General features: G+C 46.3%; 1 protein-coding gene across 1 annotated transcript in view; it reads left to right on the forward strand.

Moving 5' to 3' along the window:
* Positions 1-11,886: 11,886 nt before the first annotated feature.
* The window catches only part of cmtm4 (CKLF-like MARVEL transmembrane domain containing 4), a 77,428-nt gene continuing 66,238 nt past the window's right edge, over positions 11,887-23,076 (forward strand). Inside the window, exon 1 of the mRNA XM_078210538.1 lies at positions 11,887-12,366. Within this exon, the coding sequence (XP_078066664.1) occupies positions 12,184-12,366 (183 nt within the window). The 5' untranslated portion in view covers positions 11,887-12,183. The remainder of the gene's footprint in view (positions 12,367-23,076) is intronic.

The following is a 23,076-nucleotide window of genomic DNA, read 5'->3' on the forward strand; positions in this document are numbered from 1 at the left end:
TCTAAGGAACCATGGTGAGTTCCTGCAGTGCATTTTGTAGATGGTACACATTGCTGCCACTGTTCATCAGTGATGGAAGTATTGAATTTTTGTGGAAGGGGTAGTAATCAAGTGGGCTGCTTTGTTCTGAATAATCATAGAATCATACCATGCAAAAGAGACCCTTTGGCCCATGGAGTCTGCGCTGCCACGCGAGAAACACTTGACCTCCCACCTAATCCCATTTACCAGCACGTGGCCCATAGACTTGAATGTTATGTCATGCCAAGTTTTGTTGGAGCTGCACAGATGCAAGTGGATGTTTGTGGATGTGGTGCCAATCAAGCGGACTACTTTGTCCTGGATGGTGTCAAGCTTCTTAAGTGTTGTTGGAGCTGCACCTGTCCAGGCAAGTGCACCCATCACACTCCTGACTTGTGCCTTATAGATGCTGGACAGGCTTTGGGGAGTCAGGAGATGAGTTACTCACTGCAGTACTCCTAGCCTCTGACCTGCTCTTGTAGCCACTATGTTTATGTGTTGAGTTGAGTTTCTGGTCAATGGTAACACCAAGAATGTTGACAGTGGGAGATTCAGTGATGGTTACATCATTGAATATCAAGGGGCAGTGGTTCCATCAGCAATTCCTCTGCTGCTGCTTCTGGATTCAGTGGGAGGACCGATGAATAAGTGCTAGTGTCCTTGAAGCTGTCTCTATGAGCGTCCAGGCAACATTGCAAAATCAGCTTTGCATTATGTCCAAATGGCCAAAATTGTCTTCCCACCAGATCCAGTTTTCCCAACATTCTGGGAGAAGACAGCTGCCTGGATCCTAAGCTCTGGAGTCCCCCCTCGAAACCTCTCTGTTCTTTAAGATGTCCTTTCAAAGGTCACTGACCAGGCTGTTAGTCACTTGTCCTAATATCTCCTTGCGTGTCACAGTATCCATGTTTGTCTGATTATGTTCCAGTGAAAAGCCTTTGGGATTTTATGTTAACTGTGTTGTATAAATTGATGTTATTACAATGATTGCATTCACCCAAAACTGTTGCATTGAGTTAGCCATTGGATGAATGCACCAATTTCACACTGTTTTTGGTTTATTGGTGGTAGGACTGACTCTTATTCCTCAGTGCTTCCTCTGTCTATTGATGTGACGTATTATTAGTTTAATTGCTCTGTATTGTCTATCGTAATGCATAGGTACAAGTTGGCCAGTGGAGTTTAGTGTGTCCATTACAAATTGTCATAAGAGAATCATCTGTGATGGCTTTTGTTTCTAAACCTGCGCCATTACCTCTGGTGCCGTCCAAGGATCTTATCTGAGATTCAGCACTATCTGAGCAGAAATTTCCTCCATCGAAATACCAGGAAGATTGGAGCTATTGTCTTCAGTACTTGCCACAAACTCTGTTCCCTGGCTACCAACTCTATCTCTCGCCCTGGCAAACTTCTGAGGCTGAACCTGACTGTTTGGAGTCTTAATGTTGTATCTGATCCTGAGATGAGCTTCCAACCTCATAGCCACACCATCACTAATACCCCCCCCAGTCCCCCTCCCCACATCCACACCATCACTAACACCCCCCAGCCCCTCTCCCCACATCCACACCATCACTAACACCCCTCTCCCCCCACCCCCCAAATCCATGCCATCACTAACCCCCACCCCTACACCATCACTGACACACGCTAATCCCCCCCTTCCCCTCCCCGCCACACCCCCAAATCTCATTTCTATCTTCATAGCATTGGCACACATTTGAAATAAAGGCTAAAAGGAGTAGACATGATGTGAGGAAAAGATTTTTCATCCAGAGGGTTTCTGGAGGCTGGAACGAGCTGCCTGAGAGGGAGGTGGAGGCAGGTTCAATCGAGTTATTCAAAAGGGAACTGGATCTGAAAAAAAAAGCAAGATTACGGGGCCGAGGCAGAGTTGTGGGACTAGGTAGAATGCCATTTCAGTGGGCCAGTGCAGACTCGGTGGACCAAATGGCCCCCTTCTGCACTGTAAACGATTCTGTGATACTTCACCCCTGCCTCAGCTCATTTGCCTCATCCATGCCTTCGTGGATTCTAGACTTGAGTGTTCCAATGCTCTCTGGCTGCGATGTTCTACCTTTCATGGAGTGAGGACATTCAAAGCTCTGCTGCCCATATTCTAGGTCATACCAAGTTGTGTTCATCCATTATGGTTGTCCTCACTGACCTACACTGGCTCTCAGTTAAACCTTGATCTTAAAGTCCCCATCCTTTTTTCAGTTTCTCCATGCTCTCGCCCACTCTATCTTTGTAACATCCTCCAGCCCTGGAACCCTTCAAGATCTCTGCATTCCTTTAACTCTGACCTCATCAGCATCTCCAAGTTTGGTCACACCACCATTGGAAGTCGTGGCTTCAGTTGCCTGGACCCCAAACTCTGGAATTCCCTCTATGTTTCTCTGTCTCTCTGCCTCGCTTCCCTCCTTTCAGACACTCCTTAAAACCTAAACTTTTAAGCTTTTGGTCATCTGTCCCAATATCTCTCTCTGTGGCTCATTATTTAATTTTGTTTTATGATCCTGCAAAGTGCCTTGGCTGTTTTATTACATTAATGATGCTACATAGATACAAGTTGTTCTCTGTAACTGCCACATTGAATTAAATGCACTGAAATGATTCATCCTCTTGAGTTTATTTTGCTCACTTTCTCATTTTTCTGATCGACAGTGTGGAGCAACTATAATTTTACCTTCAGACTAACCCAGATAGTTGTATCAGGTGTAGAGGAGGATATAGAGGTTCAGGTGTAGTATATTGTTGTGATGCCCCCTTTGTATTTGTGAACTGGGCATCGAGTTGTTGCATGTTCCACGCTCTGTCCTGGGCTACCCCAATCCCACATTGCATTTGCCATGGCTTGTGTAGATGTAGTTTAGCAATGCCCGTTAGCTTTGCAGAAGTTCTGAGCCAGGGATCTTCTGCGTTGGATCTTTCACAAAGTGTCTGTCACTTCTTCTGAACTCCATTTTGCTTTCCCGGGCTTCACCAACTTTCAAGTTATGCTGAAAATTCGAATCTCAGATTGCTGGTAGGCTGGTAAAAAAGGTTGGATCTCATGGGATAAAGGGGGAGGTGGCTAGATGGGTGGAGAACTGGCTTGGTCACAGAAGACAGAGGGTGGTGGTGGAAGGGTCTTTTTCCGGCTGGAGGCCTGTGACTAGTGGTGTTCCGCAGGGCTCTGTATTGGGACCTCTGCTGTTTGTGATTTATATAAACGATCTGGAAGAAGGTGTAACTGGGGTGATCAGCAAGTTTGCGGACGACACAAAATTGGCAGGACTTGCAGATAGTGAGGAGCATTGTCAGAGGCTACAGAAGGATATAGATAGGCTGGAAATTTGGGCAAAGAAATGGCAGATGGAGTTCAATCCTGATAAATGCGAAGTGATGCATTTTGGTAGAAATAATGTAGGGAGGAGCTATACGATAAATGGCAGAACCATAAAGGGTGTAGATACGCAGAGGGACCTGGGTGTGCAAGTCCACAGATCCTTGAAGGTGACGTCACAGGTGGAGAAGGTGGTGAAGAAGGCATATGGCATGCTTGCCTTTATAGGACGGGGCATAGAGTATAAAAGTTGGGGTCTGATGTTGCAGATGTATAGAACGTTGGTTCGGCCGCATTTGGAATACTGCGTCCAGTTCTGGTTGCCACAACTACCAGAAGGACGTGGAGGCTTTGGAGAGAGTACAGAGGAGGTTTACCAGGATGTTGCCTGGTATGGAGGGGCTTAGTTATGAGGAGAGATTGGGTAAACTGGGGTTGTTCTCCCTGGAAAGACGGAGGATGAGGGGAGACTTAATAGAGGTGTATAAAATTATGAAAGGCATAGATAGGGTGAATGGTGGGAAGCTTTTCCCCAGGTCGGTGGTGACGTTCACGTGGGGTCATAGGTTCAAGGTGAAGGGGTAACACAGATTTAAGTTTAACACAGATATCAGAAGGACATGTTTTACACAGAGGGTGATGGGGGCCTGGAATGCGCTGCCAGGCAAGGTGGTGGAGGCGGACACTGGGAACATTTAAGACTTATCTAGATAGCCATATGAACGGAGTGGGAATGGAGGGATACAAAAGAATGGTCTAGTTTGGATCAGGGAGCGGCATGGGCTTGGAGGGCCGAAGGGCCTGTTCCTGTGCTGTATTGTTCTTTGTTTGTTCTTTGCTGACTGATTTTCGTTTGCTCTGTTGTTGCAATTATCCAGCTTTAACATTATCCTCCAATCGGAAAGTTGTTTATTTTTTATTCATTAAATGCACTGACTCTAGGCTGTTGTTAACGCTGCAGTCAGTGTACTGATCCCTGGCTGGCCCACAGTGTGGCCCACCTGTCTGTCAGCCTCAGAGCACATGGCAGCAACGTGAGACCAAACACAAAGTACAATGAGAAATTGCAGAAAACAGATCCCAGCTGCACCTTTCACATGGATGAGGAGGAATAAAAAGCAGCAACCCAGATTCTGGGTGACAGAGAGAATTACAAACTCAGATTATGGACAGAAGGAGACAGCGATTAGAGAGAGTGATGATAGAGAGAGAGAGACAGTGAATAGGTTATTTGGTTGCATAGTAGTTATGTCACGAGGTGAGTAATCCAAAGGCCAGGATTATTGATCCTGAGACACGAGCCTAACTTCCATTACGGCAGCTGAGGAATTTTAGCGGGTTAAACAAATCTGCAATAAACAATTAGTGTCAGTAATGGACGTTGAAACTACCAGATTGTCAACTGGTTCATTAATATCATTTAGGAAAGGAAATCTGCTGTCCTTAGTTGGTCTGGCCTACCTGTGACTCCAGAGCCACAGCAATGTGGGTGACTATTGATCGTCTGAATTGGTCTCTCAAGCCACTCATTTGTACTAAACATATGGAAAAATGAGAAAGAATTACGTCTGGATGAATCATCTGGCACCAGAAATGACAATGGCCAACCTTGCTAGGTCAACCATACTCCTCACTAACATCTGGGCACTTGTTCCAAAATTGGGAGAGCTGTTCAGCAGACATAGTCATACGGAATCATACCTAACTGCCAATGTCCCAGACACGACCATCACTGTTCCTGGGTATGTCCTGATCCAACGTCCTAGACCCAGCAGAGGTGGCGGGCAGCACAGTGCTCACAGTTGGGAGGGGGTTGTCCTGGGGATCCTCAACATTGACTCCAGAGTCCAGATGGAGTCTCTCAGCATCAAGTCAAACAAGGGAAAGGAAACCTCCTGCTTGTTATCACCTCCCACCCCTCCTCAGCTGATGAACCAGTATTCTTCCATGTTGAATATCAATTGAAAGGGTCACTGAGGGCAGCAAAGGCACAGATTGCATTGTGGGCAGAGAACCAACACAAGGGGAAAAACCTGACCCTGTGGAGGCCAACTCACTGAAAATATTCAAGATATTCAATGAAATATTCAAGGGTTGAATTTGGTAGCTTCAGGTTTTTAGGTGTCCAGATCACCAACAACCTGTCCTGGTGCCCCCATGCTGACACTATAGTTAAGAAACAGTAAGTAGTCTCACAACATCGGGTTAAAGTCCAACAGGTTTATTTGGTAGCACGAGCTTTCGGAGTGCCGCTCCTTCATCAGATGCCTCACCTGTTGGACTTTAACCTGGTGTTGTGAGACTACTTACTGTGCTTATCCCAATCTAACGCCGGCAACTGCACATCATAGTTAAGAAAGCCCACCAACGCCTCTACTTTCTCAGAAGACTAAGGAAATTTGGCATGTCAGCTATGACTCTCACCAACTTTTACAGATGCACCATAGAAAGCATTCTTTCTGGTTGTATCACAGCTTGGTATGGCTCCTGCTCTGCCCAAGGCAGCAAGAAACTACGAAAGGTTGTGAATGTAGCCCAATCCATCACGCAAACCAGCTTCCCATCCATTGACTTTGTCTACACTTCCTGCTGCCTCGGCAAAGCAGCCAGCATAATTAAGGACCCCATGCACCCTGGACATTCTCTCTTCCACCTTCTTCCATCGGGAAAAAGATACACAAGTGTGAAGTCACGTACCAACCGACTCAAGAACAGCTTCTTCCCTGCTGCTGTCAGACTTTTGAATGGACTTACCTCGCATTAAGTTGATCTTTCTCTACACCCTAACTATGACTGTAACACTACATTCTGCACTCTCTCCTTCTCTATGAATGGTATCTGGGAGATGGGAGATCTAATAGAGGTATACAAGATTATGAAGGGTATAGATAGGGTGAACAGTGGGAAGCTTTTCCCCAGGTCGGAAGTGACGATCACGAGGGGTCACGGGCTCAAGCTGAGAGGGGCGAGGTATAACTCAGACATCAGAGGGACGTTTTTTACACAGAGGGTGGTGGGGGCCTGGAATGCGCTGCCAAGTAGGGTGGTGAAGGCAGGCACGCTGACATAGTTTAAGACTTACCTGGATAGTCACATGAGCAGCCTGGGAATGGAGGGATACAAACGATTGGTCTAGTTTGACCAAGGAGCGGCACAGGCTTGGAGGGCCGAAGGGCCTGTTTCCTGTGCTGTACTGTTCTTTGTTCTTTGTATGCTTTGTATAGCGCACAAGAAACAATACTTTTCACTGTATGCTAATACATGTGACAATAATAAATCAAATCAAGAAAGAGGTTGGTCATTTTTTTAAATTTTAATGGCATCAAGGCGTATGAGGAGAAAGCAGGAATATTAAGTAGTCTCACAACACCAGGTTAAAGTCCAACAGGTTTATTTGGTAGCACGAGCTTTTGAAGCGCTTGCTCCGAAAGCTCGTGCTACCAAATAAACCTGTTGGACTTTAACCTGGTGTTGTGAGACTTCTTACGGTGCCCACCCCAGTCCAACGCCAGCAACTCTACATCAAAGCATTGAGATAAAGGATCAGCCATGAACATACTGAATGACGGAGCAGGCTCGAATGGCCTATTCTCCTAGTTTCTATCCTGAGCAATCTCCCCATTGTAAATGCATCTGTTGATAGTATTGGTAAGAGTGACCACCTCATGTGTTTGTGGAGAGAAAGTCCCATCTTCACACTGAGGATACCCTCCATCATACTGAATAGACTCAGAATGGACTGAGCAGCTCAAAACTGGGCATTGATGAAGTGCTGTAGACCATCAGCAGCAGCAGCAAAATTGTTTACAGCCATCAGACCATAGGAACGCTGTTCCATTACAGATTTACCTAAAATGTCTGCTCCCAGACCACTCTGGGCAAATCATAGCTGATCTTATTAAAATGAGCCTTGCCCCAGTTTGATTTCTGGCCCAACCTTGTTCTTTTTCATAACAATCTTGAATCTAATGGAGAATTAAGACCTAGGAGCAGAATTAGGCCACTCGGCCCATCGAGTCTGCTCCACCATTCAATCATGGCTGATATTTTTGTCACCCCCATTCTCCTGCCTTTTCCCCATAACCCCTGATCCCTTTATTAATCAAGAACCTAGTTATCTCTGACTTAAAGACACTCAATGACCCGGCCTCCACAGCCTTCTGCGGCAAAGAGGTCCACAGATTCACCACTCTCTGGCTGAAGAAATTCCTCCTCATCTCTGTTTTAAAGGATCATCCCTTTAGCCTGAGGTTGTGCCCTCTGGTTCTAGTTTTTCCTACTAGTGGAAACATCCTCTCCACGTCCAATCTATCCAGGCCTCACACTATCCTGTAAGTTTCAATAAGATCCCCCCGTTCATCCTTCTAAACTCCAACGAGTACAGACCCAGATTCCTCATACGACAAGCTCTTCATTCCAGGGATCATTCTTGTGAACCACAATTTATAACCTTGTATAACTCCTCAGAAAATGAAGCAGTCCATGTTCCTGTGCATCAAACCCCAGGCAATATCCAGACTTGGGCTGCTAAGTAACAAGTGACATTCTCACCACACAATTGCCAGGAAATGACCAAAATTCAAAAGGAGAGAATCTAACCATCACCCCTTGACATTTAATGGCATTATCATCACTGAATCTGCCCCCTGCAATCTCCTGGGCATTACCATTGAGCAGAAACTGAACTGGACTAGCCATATAAATACTGCGGCTACAGGAGCAGGTCAGAGGCTGGAAATCCTGCAGCGACTAACTCACCTCCTCACTCCCCAGAGTCAGTATACAATCTACAAGGCGAGTCAGGAATATGATGGAATACTTTCTACTTGCCTGGATAAGTGCAGCTCCAACAACATTCTAGAAGGTCAACACATTCCCGATCAAAGCAGCCAGCTTGAGAGGCACCCCATCCAGCACTTTAAACATTCACTTCCTCCACCACCGACGCACAGTGGCAGTCGTGTATACCATCTACAAGATACAGCAGCAATCACCAAGACTCCTTTGACAGAACCTTCCAAACTCTTGACCTCTACCACCTAGAAGGATAAGAGCAGCAGATAGAATCATAGAATCCCTACAGTGCAGAAAGAGGCCATTTGGCCCATCGAGCCTGAACCGACAACAATCCCACCCACGCTCTATCTCCGTAACCCCATGTATTTACCCTGCTAATCCCCCTAACACTAAGGGACAATTTAGCATGGCCAATCCACCTAACCTGCACATCTTTGGGAACATGGGAATACCACCACCTGGAGGTTCCCCTCCAAACAATTCACCATCCTGACTTGGAAATATATCACCATTCCTTCACTGTCGCTGGGTCAAAATCCTGGAACTCCCTCCCTTACAGCACTGTGGGTGTACCTACACTTCAGGGACTGCAGCGGTTCAAGAAGGCAGCTCACCACCACCTTCTCAAGGGCAATTAGGAATGGGCAATAAATGCTGGTCTAGCCACCGAAACACTCAGCCTGTGAATGAATGAAAAAAAAGAACAGACAAATCAGACTGGAAATAAGAGGTGGAGAGCGACAGAGCAGAATTAGGTCCAGAGGGAGAGAGAGAAAACAACTGGGAATAGAGACAGGAGAATTGGGAATAGAGACAGGAGAATTGGGAATAGAGACAGGAGAATTGGTGTCTGGCCCTTGTGAAAATGGTGCTCTGGGTGAGCTTGTACTCTGATGCTTTTTCTTTGAGTTTGAGTGTGTGGAACAATTAATGAAAAGAAACATCACTTTTAAATGTCAAAATTTCTTTCCTCAGTTCAAAACTCAACCAAACTGACAACAGGTTAACATTTTCTAGGCAAATTTCACCTACGCCTGACAGTAAACTGAATGACTCACTGTCAATTGCTACATATTTGAATATTCCCTTCTCTTGAGAAACATTCAGTAAAAGTTTTAAACACTCAGCTTCTATTATTTATTTTAGATTATTTGGGTTATTTAGAAGCAGCCTGAACTCTTACAAATATAAGAAATAGGAACAGGAGTAGACCATTCGGCCCCTCGAGCCTACTCCGCCATTCAATAAGGTTATGGCCAATCTGTCTGTGTTTCACATTCCACATCCCCGTCTACCTCCCATAACCTTTGATTCCTTTGCCTGACTGGAATCCCCCAAAGGTAGGGGAGTCTAAAACTAGAGGGCATAGGTTTACGGTGAGAGAGGGGAGAGATACAAAAGGGTCCAGAGGGACAATTTTTTCACACAGAGGGTGGTATCTGCAACAAGATGCCAGAGGTAGTAGAGGTGGGTACAATTTTGTCTTTTAAAAAGCATTTAAACGGTTACATGGGTAAGATGGGTATAGAGGGATATGGGCCAAATGCGGGCAATTGGGACTAGCTTAGTGGTAAGGAACTGGGTGGCATGGACAAGTTGGGCCAAAGGGCCTGTTTCCATGCTGTAAACATCTATGACACTATCTCTGTCTTAAAAATATTCAATGACCCCGCCTCCATTGCCTTCTGAGACAGAGAAGTCCAAAGTCACGCAACATTTCTCCTCATCTCTGTCCTAAAAGGGTAGCCGCTAATTTTAAAACGATGCCCCTTAGTTCTGGACTCACCCAATACCGTTCAAGATCTTATAGACTTCAATTTGCTAAACTCCAGTGGAAACAGGCCCAGATGGTCCAACCTTTCCTCATAAAACAACCCACTCATTCCAGGTATCAATCCAATAATCCTCCTCTGAACCACCTCCAATACATTTACATCCTTCCTTAAATAGGGAGACCTGAACTCAGCAGATACCCAGCACAGCCGTGCTAACTGCTGGTCCACTTGGTGATCTTGGTACCTCTCCTCCCACACACTCTCCCCTCAGCGAGATAGACCACTCTCCTCTGGATGTGTGAGCGCTGCTCCGTCTCCTCTTCCAACCGTTGCTCATTCATTTACAATCCGCATTCCCGAAGCGAATGCTGATTAATCTGCCAATATCTGCCAGTCAGACTGGGAGCGTATGGTTGGAGATTCCTATTGAAGGGTTAGAGTGTGGGAAGTGAGGGAGATTCTGCGTACAGAACGATTCGCTGCTCAGGCTGCTGTTCATGACCCATGAAAACAAATTACTGAATCAACTGAAGTTTCTGGCCGTCCCGGCAACAACATCCTCGTCAAAGGATTGAGAACAAGAGGGCACAGATTGAAAGTAATTGGCAAAACAAGTCAAAGTGATATGAGGAATATAACTTTCACGCAGCAAGTGGTTAAGATCCGGAATGTTCTGCCTGAGAGTGTGGTGGTGGCAGGTTTGATGAAAGCATTGAAAACGGAATTGGACTGTCACCTGAAGTGAGACAATGCGCAGGGTTACGGGAGGAGGTGGGGGAATGGCACCAAGTGGCACTCAGAAAGCCAGCATTGACACAATGGGCCGAATGGCCTCCTTCTGTGTCCTAACAATTCTGTGATTCCGTGATCTCTTACATCCATTTGAGAGGGCAGATAGGGCCTTGGTTTAAGATCCCATATGCAAGATGGCACCTCTGCCAGTGCAGCACTCTCTCTGCGCTCCTTGGAGTGTTGGCTTAGATTTGTTTATACAGAATGGAACTGGAACCCAAAACCTTGCGACTCAGTGAGTGGACTGGCCATTGATTCAGAGACTGATAAAGAGCTAAAATAAGAACATGGAGAGCAGGATACAGTGGAATAGACAGAGAGAATGGGAATCCATTGACACTGACTACACTTCCCGCTGCCTCGGAAAAGCAGCCAGCATAATTAAGGACCCCACGCACCCCGGACATTCTCTCTTCCACCTTCTTCCATCGGGAAAAAGATACAAAAGTCTGAGGTCACGTCCCAACCGACTCAAGAACAGCTTCTTCCCTGCTGCTGTCAGACTTTTGAATGGACTTGCCTTGCATTAAGTTGATCTTTCTCGACACCCTAGCTATGACCGTAACACTACATTCTGTACTCTCTCATTTCCTTCTCTATGAACGGTATGCTTTGTCTGTATAGCGCGCAAGAAACAATACTTTCCACTATGTTAAAACATGTGACAATAATAAATCAAATCAAAAAATAGACAGACTGGGAATGGGAATAGACAGAGAGATTGGAAAAGACAGAATGGGAATAGGCAGAGAGACTGGGAATAGACAGACTGGGAATGGGAACAGACAGAGACTGGGAATAGACAGACTGGGAATGGGAACAGACAGAGACTGGGAATAGACAGAGAGACTGGGAATAGACAGAGAGACTGGGAATAGACAGACTGGGAATGGGAATAGACAGACTGGGAATAGACAGACTGGGAATGGGAATAGACAGAGAGACTGGGAATAGACAGAATGGGAATGGACAGAGACTGGGAATAGACAGACTGGGAATAGACAGAGACAAAGAGACTGGGAACAGACAGACTGGGAGAGGCTGGCAGTTTAGGGGTTGATAAGATTGGGGATTATACTGGATCGCGAGCTGCGAATATAAATAGTGAGGAGATGACAGATTAAAGAGGGAGAGGCGGAGTGAAGGTGGGATTAGAGAGAGAGGGAGGCGGCAGGGAGAGGGAGCCAGAGAGAGACAGGCAGCCGGGGCGGCAGCACCAGCAGCGGCTCACTGTCCTCACCCTGCCCGGGGATCGGAGACGGAGAGGCGGCAGCAGAGGCGGTGTGTCCGGGGGCCCGGCACCATGCTCGGGGCTTTGTGTGAGCGAACCCTCGCCCTGTTGCCTTTCCCTGGGAATTAAATCCGCTTCCCGCCCCGGAGCCGCTCCAAACTCCCGGGGAAAGTTTGCTGTGTGCGGCCGCGCTGTGTGCCTCTGTCCCGGGCGGCGCTGCTTACTCTCCCCGGGGCAGGATGAGCGATGCCGGCGATGGGGATGGCTTCGGGGGAGAAGCCTCCAGCACCTCCATGATGTCCGGGGCCAGCAGCCCGTACCAGCCCACCACAGAGCCGGCTCTGGCTCCGCACCCCCTCCGCATCAGCTGCGACACCGACTACCTGCGCTCCAGGTTCGGCAGCCTCAAGATCCTGGAGGTGGTGAGTGTGATTTCACTGGCAGCGTAACCACATATACACATAGATCTGTATACACATCCTCATATACACAGCTCTATATACACCCCTCACACACAGCTCTGTGTATACACACACACACACAGCTCTGTGTATACACACACACACACAGCTCTGTGTATACACACACACACACAGCTCTGTGTATACACACACACACACAGCTCTGTGTATACACACACACACACAGCTCTGTGTATACACACACACACACAGCTCTGTGTATACACACACACACACAGCTCTGTGTATACACACACACACACAGCTCTGTGTATACACACACACACACAGCTCTGTGTATACACACACAGCTCTGTGTACACACACACACACACACAGCTCGGTGTATACACACACACACACAGCTCGGTGTATACACACACACACACAGCTCGGTGTATATACACACACAGCTCTGTGTATATACACACACACAGCTCTGTGTATATACACACACACAGCTCTGTGTGTATGCACACACACAGCTCTGTGTGTATACACACACACAGCTCTGTGTGTATACACACACACAGCTCTGTGTGTATACACACACACAGCTCTGTGTGTATACACACACACAGCTCTGTGTGTATACACACACACACAGCTCTGTGTATACACACACACACACACACAGCTCAGTGTATACACACACACACACAGCTCAGTGTATACACACACACACACAGCTCAGTGTATACACACACACACACAGCTCGGTGTATACACACACACACAGCTCGGTGTATACACACACACACACACACACACAGCTCTGTGTATACACACACACACACAGCTCGGTGTATACACACACACAGCTCGGTGTATACACACACACACACACACAGCTCGGTGTATATACACACACACAGCTCTGTGTATATACACACACACAGCTCTGTGTGTATACACACACACAGCTCTGTGTGTATACACACACACACAGCTCTGTGTGTATACACACACACACAACTCTGTGTGTATACACACACACACAACTCTGTGTGTATACACACACACACAACTCTGTGTGTATGTACACACACACACACTGCTGTGTGTGTGGAGTGGCTTTTGCTACCAAATAATCCTGTTGGACTTTAACCTGGTGTTGTGAGACTTCTTCCTATATACACACACATACACACAGCTCGTGTGTGTGTGTGTATATATATACATATATATATATATATATATATATATATATATATATATATATATATATATATATATATATATATATATATATATATATATACACACAGCTCTGTACACACTAAACCCCCTCATAGACACACACACACAGCTCTGTATACACACAGCTCTGTACACACTAAACCCCCTCATAGACACACACACACAGCTCTGTACACACTAAACTCCCTCATAGACACACACACACAACTCTGTACACTTAAAACACCCTCATGTACACACATTCTGTACACAAACACCCTCATATACACAGCCGTGTACACACTAAACACCCCTATATATACACAGCTGTGTACACACTAAACACCCCCATATATACACAGCTGTGTACACAGTCAACACACACACACTCATATATACACACACAGCTCTGTACACCCCCATATACACTCACCTCTACACAAATACCTCATACATACACACACATCTCTGTACACACTCAAACATCCTCCTGTGTAAACATACACTACTTCTATACACACTTAAAACACCCTCATATATACACACACACCTCTAGTAAACTTTCATTTACACACACTACCCTCACATACATACATACACCCTCACATGTATACACATGCACACACAAAGCCCACATACACACAAGCATACAAACCCTTATGTGTGCACACATTTACACGTTGTGTTTGAAAGATGTTTCCTCTTGTGGAAGAATCTGGAACTAAGGGATCGCCGTTTAAAAATAAGGAGTTGAACATTTAAGATGACGAGCTGAATCCTGAGAGGGTCATGAGTCTTTGGATCTCTCTTCCTGAGGAGGTGCTGGAAGCAGAGTCTTTGAATATTTTTAAAGCAGAGGTGGACAGATTCTTGGTAGGGTGGGGAGGGAGGGGGTGGGGGCACGGGGAGCCATAGGTTATTAAATGATGGAGCAAGCTGGAGGGGCTGAATGGCCTACTTCTGTTCCTTGTTTGTGTGTACGCAGACAAAACACCCTCATACATACCCCCCACATGTCTCTCTCTCTCAATATAAAATCACATACAACACTTCCTACACCTTCCACCACCCCCCAAACACACACACAATCCCTACACTCCTTCCCACACACAAAACAAACCCCCTCCCCCCATCAAACGAACACACACACCTCGTTACTGCTGGGGAGTTAATTACAGCTACGAGAGAAGAAAATCTCCTTTATTTAGTGCTTTGCGTGACCACCAGACACCACAAAGAGCTTCACAGACAATGAAGTAATTTTTTTCAAGTGCAGTCACTGTAATGTAGGAAATACAACAGCCACTTTACACCCTGCAAACTCCCACAAACTGCAATGTGACCGTGACCAGATCTTTTGTTGTTTGTGTGGTGTTGAGGGATAAATATTGGCCGGGACCATCCCCTGTCCCGTCTTCGAAACTGCGCCGTGGAGTGTTGTACATCCACAAGAGCAGGCAGCTGGAGCCTCAGTTACTGAGTCCTCTGACAGTGCGGCACTCGCTCAGTACTGCAGCCTTGACTTTGGTGCTTGAGTCCTGGAGTAGGATTGGAACCACGTGACTCGGGCGAGAGTATTACCGAAGGAACCACGCACATGTTAAAAACAATCTCTCGTGGACCTAAAATAGAAAAAAGGAAATGCTAAAAATAATCAGCAGGTCGAGCAGCATCTCAATGGGCCGAATGGCCTGTTTCTGCTCCTATATCTTATGGTCTTATCTGTGGAAGGAGAAAGAGTTGATGGTTCAGGTTGATCAGAACATGGCGCAGCGTTTAAAACCGGTTACAGATTGTGGTGGAATCAGGTGACCCTCGCGGGTTCTCAGTTTCGAGACGTTGGGTCTGTTCCGAATCGGCTGTTACTGTTTCCCTCTGCAGACTCTACCTGATCCTCCGCGCGTTCCCTGTATTTTCTCATTTTGTTTAAGATTTCCAGCTTTTTGTTGAAGCGTGAGCCCCGGTCTCGGTGAGCGGTGAACCTGGTCCTGGGACAGATGGTTGTGAGTTCAAATTCTCACTGTGTAGGAACTTTGCGCACAGAGTCTAGAGCAGAGATGGACAACCAATAGCCCAGGGGCCACATGCGGCCCTTCTGGGTCCTGAGTGTGGCCAATGAGACATTTTGTTGACTGTTATCCGTGCGCACGGTTACCGCATTCCAATGATTCCCATCTGTGCAGTTTTTTTTCCTGCCGGTGTGACTGAAGTGATTCGCGAGTGAAGCGAGGTGCGTGCGGATTGCTCGCGGATTATGAGAGCCGTGAGCTCCCTCTGTGTCCAAAGTGTCAATATGCCTTTTGTTTTTACCATCTTAAGTTGATTATAGCTCTATTAATATATAGGTAAGAAAACATTTTCTATAACTTATGAAATATTTGGCATGCATTAAACGTATTTAATCTTATTCATGGGGTCAGGGTTAGTGAACAAGCCCGATTTCAGTCTTGTGGCCACTCATGTGCTAGCCTAGGGTGCCCGTCACTGACCTAGTCTGACCGCCCCACCCCCCACCCCCCCGTCCCAGTGCAATACTGTGGGGGTGCTGCACAGTCAGAGGTGCCGTTTTTCAGATGAGACCAAAGTCCTGTTTACCCCATGACACTTTTTTAAAGAGTAAGGATGCTCCTCTCGTGTCCAGATCAGTATATTATTGTCATTTATCTCACTGTAGTTTGTGGGAGCTTGCTGTGCACAAATAGATTACTTCCTGCATTACAATGTCTGTTGTAAATTGTGTATCAATTGTGATTAACTACAGGTGGAGGGCATCGATTTAAAGTTTTTAATGTTTTATTTATTAGTCACAAGTAGGCTCACATAACACTGCAGTGAAGTTACTGTGAAATTCCCCTTGTTGCCAACTCCAGTGCCTGTTCGGGTACACTGAGGGAGAATTTAGCACGGCCAATGCACCTCTAACCAGAACGTCTTTCGGACTGTGAGAGGAAACCGGAGCACCCGGAGGAAACCCATGTCGACACGGGGAGAACGTGCAAACTCCACACAGACAGTGACCCAAGCCGGGAATCAAACCCGGGTCCCTGGCTCTGTGAGGCAGCAGCGCTAACGACTGTGCGTTACTGAGTAAAGATTTGCTTTGATCTTATCCTTCACCGACTAATTAGATTTCAGAAAATGTATGTAACGTGCTTTGGGATGTCCTGAGGCTGTGAAAGGTGCTACAGAAATGCAGTTTGTTCTTTCAGCTTTCTACCTCTTCCCCAATTACTTACCGGTGCTGAGATTGATCGGAATGGGATTTTTCTCTTGCTGAAGTCAGGGCAACCCAACACAAGCCTTGGATATTCAGGAACTATTTCTGGAGGTATCTTCAGCACTGAGGGACCCGAGCTGAGCCGTGATGTTTAACGGTGAATTCCTTGAAGGGTTGGCAGCCAGTTTGTGTTGCAGGCTGGGAATTGGCATTGATGCTGGTCTGTCTAATCCTTTCCTCCAGTCTGTTTGTTTGTTTCCCATTTATCTGGAATTCCCACAGGCTCATGGTTAAAGTTACTGATGTCACTCAGTGCATTGGGAGCTGTAGATAAGACTTAAAAATAGTTTATGTTCTTACTTGAATTCCTGTTTGCTGTTTTTTTAAAATTTATTTATTCGTGTCACAAGTACGCTTACATTAACACTGCAATGAAGTTACTGTGAAAATCCCCTACTCGCCACACTCTGCCACCTGTTTGGGTACACTGAGGGAGAATTTAGCACGGCCAGTGCACCTAACCTGCACATTATTTGGACTGTGGGAGGAAACCGGAGCACCCGGAAGAAACCCACGCAGACATGGGGGGGATGTGCAGACTCTGCACAGGCAGTGACCCAAGCCGGGAATCAAACCTGGATCCCTGGCGCTGTGAGGCAGCAGCACGGTGGCATAGTGGTTTGGGCAGTTTTCTGTGGCTTCTGTATCTTTCTGCTCTTGTATATTTTGTCACCGCATCCAGCCTTGGAAAATTTCTCTTGAAAGACATTTTGTCTTGTTGCTCATCCTCTGACGGATCTGCTTGAGAAATCTTCGATTGGGCTACACCTTCAGATCCTTTCACCCTTTCCAATTAGAATGCATTCTAATTAGTATTCTGTAACTTGATTTCTGTGTCTCTGTGCACTGTTGGAGAACAGAGACCACTCCATCTGACGAAGGAGCAGCACGCTCCGAAAGCTTATGGTATTTGCTACCAATTAAACCTGTTGGGCTTTAACCTGGTGTTGTGAGACTTCTTACTGTGCTTACCCCAGTCCAACGCCGGCATCTCCACATCAAGTGCTGGTAACACAGCAGCCAATTTACAAACAGCTCATTTTTTGTAATGTTGGTTGTAGGATAAATATTGGCCAGCACCCATGATTTTTTAACTGAGTTTTGGCACCTTTCTGACTTGGGTTCAGCCAGTCCTAGGGTAATGTGTAAAGTGTTATCTGTCAAGACCGTAAACATGCCCGCCTGATTGTTTACTGATCTAACCTCTCAGTTTAAAGATTGTAATTTGTGCTCTACCCAACACAGCTAAATCCTGTCATGAGTTGAGAATATTTAAAAGAAATTGTGGCCCGCAAGCATTTAGTTGAATTTCATTATTGTTGACGAATCTGCGTCTGAGCCAACACACGGCATTCCGAAACATGTCACGGTTAATGGGAACAGCGAATTCCAGTCATCATGGTTAGGTGACAACAAGCTTGCACGGTGGCACAGTGGTTAGCACGGCTGCCTCACAGCGCCAGGGACCCGGGTTCGATTCCCGGCTTGGCTCACTGTCGGTGCGGAGTTTGCACATTCTCCCCGTGTCTGCGTGGGTTTCCTCCGGGTGCTCCGGTTTCCTCCCACAGTCTGAAAGATGTGCTGCTTAGGTGCATTGACCCGAACAGGCGCCAGAGTGCGGCAACTGGGGGAAGTTTCACAGAAACTTCATTGCAATGTTAATGTAAGCCTTACTTGTGACAAATAAATAAACTTTAAAACATACGAACAAAGAGCAGGAATAGGCCATTCAGCCCCTCAATCCTCCTCCACCATTCAATAAGATGATGGCCGATCTGATAGTAACCTCCACTCTGTATCCTGCCTAATCCTGATAATCTTTCACCCCCTTGCTCACCAAGCATCTGTCCACCTCTGCTTTAAAAATATTCAAAGACTCTGCTTCCACCACCTTTTGAGGAAGAGAGTTCTAAAGATTCACAACCATTTGAGGGAAACAAAATCACCTCATTTACATTTTAAATGGGTGACCCGTTATTTCTGAACAGTGACCCCCCCAGTTCTAGATTCTACGAGGAAACATCGTCTCCACATCCACCCTGTCAATACCCCACAGGATCTTGTATGTTTCAAGTTGCCTCTTACTCTTCTAAACTCCAGCAGGTACGAGCCTCGCCTGCCTCACCGTCCCTCAAATGAAACCCCACTCATTCCAGGTGTTCATCTGGTCAGCTTTCTTTGAACGACTTCCAAAACACTTACAAATTTCCCTAAATAAGGTGTCCAATACTGTACACAGTACTCCAAATGTCATCTCACACCTGTCCTGTATAACTGAAACATTACCTCCTTATTTTTGTATTCAATTCCCCTCACAATAAATGATAACATTCTATTAGCTTTCCGAATTACTTGCTGGACCTCTATACCGGCCTTTTGTGATTCATGAACTGGGACACCCGGATCCCTCTGCAGCTCAGAGCTCTGCAATCTCTCAACACTTGGATAATAAGCTTATTTTTTATTCTTTCTGCCAAAGCAGACAATTTCACATTTGCCCACATTGGAGGCGATGGCCTAATGGTAATATGGCTAGAATATTAATCCAGAAACTCAGCTAATGTTCTGGGGACCCGGGTTCGAATCCCTCCAAGGCAGATGGTGGAATTTGAATTCAATAAAAAATATCTGGAATTAAGAATCTACTGATGACCATGAAACCATTGCCGATTGTCGGAAAAACCTACCTGGGTCACTAATGTCCTTGAGGGAAGGAAATCTGCCATCCTTACCCGGTCTGGCCTTTATGTGACTCCAGAGCCACAGCAATGTGGCTGACTCTCAACTGCCCTCAGGCAACTAGGGATGGGCAATAAACACTGACCAGCCAGTGACGCCCATGTCCCATGAATGAATTTTAAAAAACATTATACTCTCATTTGCCAGATCTTTGCCCATTCACTTCACCTTTCTCTCTCTCTTTGTAACCTCCTTATGTCCTCTTCATAAGTTAATTTTGTATCTATTTTTGTGCCATCAGGCAAATTTGACAACCAACCCTTCAATCCCTTTATCCAAGATATTTATATAAACTATAAACAGTTGAAGTCCCAGCACTGATCCCTGTGGCACACCGCTTGTTACATTCTGCCAATCTGAAAATTACTTATTTATGCCTACTTTCTGTTTGCTGTTAGCCAGCCAATCTCCTCCCAATGCCAATATGTTAACCCCTACACCATGAGCTTTTATTTTCCACAATAACCTTTGGTGTGACACCTTCTCAAATACCTTCTGGAAATCTTTAAGTACAACCTCAACTTGATTTGAAAAAGCCAGTTAAGTTGTAGAAAGAAGCAAAGGTTGAGGGAATGCGAACAGGCCTTTGAACCATTGGAATCCATTCAGGCGACTCTGGAACTGTTTGGGTCTCAAGTTTTCGGATTGTATTCAGATTGGGTCTAATTTCAAATGTGGCACAATGGTTTGTGTGTAAAGCTGGTGGTACCATGCCAACAGGAGCGCAAGCCACCTGCTAACACAAGACTGGCCATTCCACTTAAATGGGAGGAGCTGGTGAGGTTGTTGAGAATCTCTTTTGTGTCCTAAGGTCAGTCTGACTCTCAGCCTAGAGAACGATGTGCCTGAAAACTCTGGCCTCCCTCTTCCTTCTCTGTTTGATGGCACTGTTTTGTGAGATTGAAGCACATTGCATCACTTCCTGGGGCCTTGGCAATGTGGGTAGCAATTTTGCCTCTTAGTCATGAGGTTGTGGGTTCAAATCCCACTCCGGGGACCTGAGCACACAACCCAAGCTTACACTCTGAGATAAAAGAAAATTACTGCGGATGCTGGAATCTGAAACCAAAAGAGAAAACGCTGGAAAATCTCAGCAGGTCTGGCAGCATCTGTAAGGAGAGAAAAGAGCTGACGTTTCGAATCCAGATGTCAATAGCGAGCTTTGACAAAGGGTCATCTGGACTCGAAACATCCGCTCTTTTCTCTCCTTACAGATGCTGCCAGACCTGCTGAGATTTTCCAGCGTTTTCTCTTTTGCTTACACTGAGTCTGTAATAGCCGCCGTGCAGTACTGAAGGAATGCTGCACTGTCGGATGTGCCATCTTTCAGATGAGGCGTTAAACTTACAATCCCATGTGTCCCCTCAGATGGATGTAAAAATGCAGTGGCATTGTTTTATTGTCATGTTTGTGGGAGCTTGCTGTGCACATTTGGCTGCTGCATTTTTTTAGATCACCATAGTGACAACTCTTCAAAAAATGCTAGCGAGCTATGGGACGTCCTAAGGCTGTGAAAGGTGCTATAGAAATGCAAGTCCTTTCTTTTGACCTACTTGCTCCTTGCATCCCGCAAGTCTTTGTACCTCCATAAAGAACAAAGAACAATACAGCACAGGAACAGGCCCTTCGGCCCTCCAAGCCCACGCCGCTCCCTGGTCCAAACTAGACCATTCTTTTGTATCCCTTCATTCCCACTCTGTTCATGTGGCTATCTAGATAAGTCTTAAACGTTCCCAGTGTGTCCGCCTCCACCACCTTGCCCGGCAGCGCATTCCAGGCCCCCACCACCCTCTGTGTAAAATACGTCCTTCTGATATCCGTGTTAAACCTCCCCCCCCCCCCCCCTCCCCCCTCCACCCCCTCACCTTGAACCTATGACCCCTCGTGAACGTCACCACCGACCTGGGAAAAGCTTCCCATCGTTCACCCTATCTATGCCTTATGGGGATAGGGCTTGGGTGGGATTGGTGCAAACCCGATGGGCCAAATGGCCTCCTTCTGCACTGTAGGATTCTAGGATTTATTCTCCAATCTCTCACTTAACCTGGTTTATCTCAATTCTTTTTGTGGGATCTTGCTGTGTGCATTCTGGCCACCAGGTTTCCTGCATGATAACAGTGACTGCACTCTGAAATCTTTCACTGATTGTGAAGCATTTTTGGGGTGTTTTGAGACTGTAAAAGGCACAAAAGAAATGCAGGAGAGCGAATACCTGTCCACGAATCAGAAATCTGATTCAGCCACTGTACCATAGTGAAGAGGTGACTGCCTGCCTGGGTTTAAATGGACATCAAGTTCCAGGATGTGTAGGTTAGGGGGATTAGTGGGGTAAATACATGAGATTATGGGGATAGTCATGATGTGGAGATGCCGGCGTTGGACTGGGGTGAACATAGTAAGAAGTTTAACAATACCAGGTTAAAGTCCAACAGGTTTATTTGGCCGCAAATGCTACCAAATAAACCTGTTGGACTTTAACCTGGTGTTGTTAAACTTCTTACTGTGTTATTGGGATAGGGCATGGATGGGATTCTCTGTAGGAGAGTCAGTATAGACTGGATGGGCCGAATGCATTCTGCACTGTAGGGATTCCATGATTCTATCCTTTGGGGCTGGACTCACCCTGACCAGATTAATCACTAAACTGGAAATCAAAAGTCACGTCTTCAATGCTTCTGTGTTGATGTATGAGTGGGGCTGTTTGACACCTGAATATCTCCCTGTGACTGCATGGGTTTCCTCCGGGTGCTGCGGTTTCCTCCCACGCTCCAAAGATGTGCGGGTTAGGTGGATTGGCCATGCTAAATTGACCCTTGGTGTCAGGGGGATTAGCAGAGTAAATACATGGGGTTATGGGGATAGGGCCTAGGGGATTTTTAAATTCATTCGTGGGACATGGGCGTCGCTGGCTGGCCAGCATTTATTGTAAGAAGTCTCACAACACCAGGTTAAAGTCCAACAGGTTTATTTGGTAGCAAAAGCCACTAGCTTTCGGAGCGCTGCCCCTTCATCAGGTGAATGGGAGTTCTGTTCACAAACAGGGCACAAAGACACAAACTCAATTTACAAAATAATGGTTGGTCTTTACAGGTAATCAAGTCTTAAAGGTACAGACAATGTGAGTGGAGAGAGGGTTAAGCACAGTTTAAAGAGATGTGTATTGTCTCCAGCCAGGACAGTTAGTGAGATTTTGCAAGTCCAGGCAAGTCGTGGGGGTTACAGATTGTGTGACATGAACCCAAGATCCCGGTTGAGGCCATCCTCATGTGTGCGGAACTTGGCTATCAGTCTCTGCTCAGCGACTCTGTGCTGTCGTGTGTTGTGAAGGCCGCTTTGGAGAACGCTTACCCGAAGATCAGAGACCGAATGCCCGTGACCGCTGAAGTGTTCCCCAACAGGAAGAGAACACTCTTGCCTGGTGATTGTGTTTACCCCAGTCCAACGCCGGCATCTCCACATCAGCATTTATTGCCCAT

The sequence above is a fragment of the Mustelus asterias genome, chromosome 4 (genome assembly GCF_964213995.1).
Source record: "Mustelus asterias chromosome 4, sMusAst1.hap1.1, whole genome shotgun sequence".
Classification (NCBI taxonomy): Eukaryota; Metazoa; Chordata; class Chondrichthyes; order Carcharhiniformes; family Triakidae; genus Mustelus; species Mustelus asterias.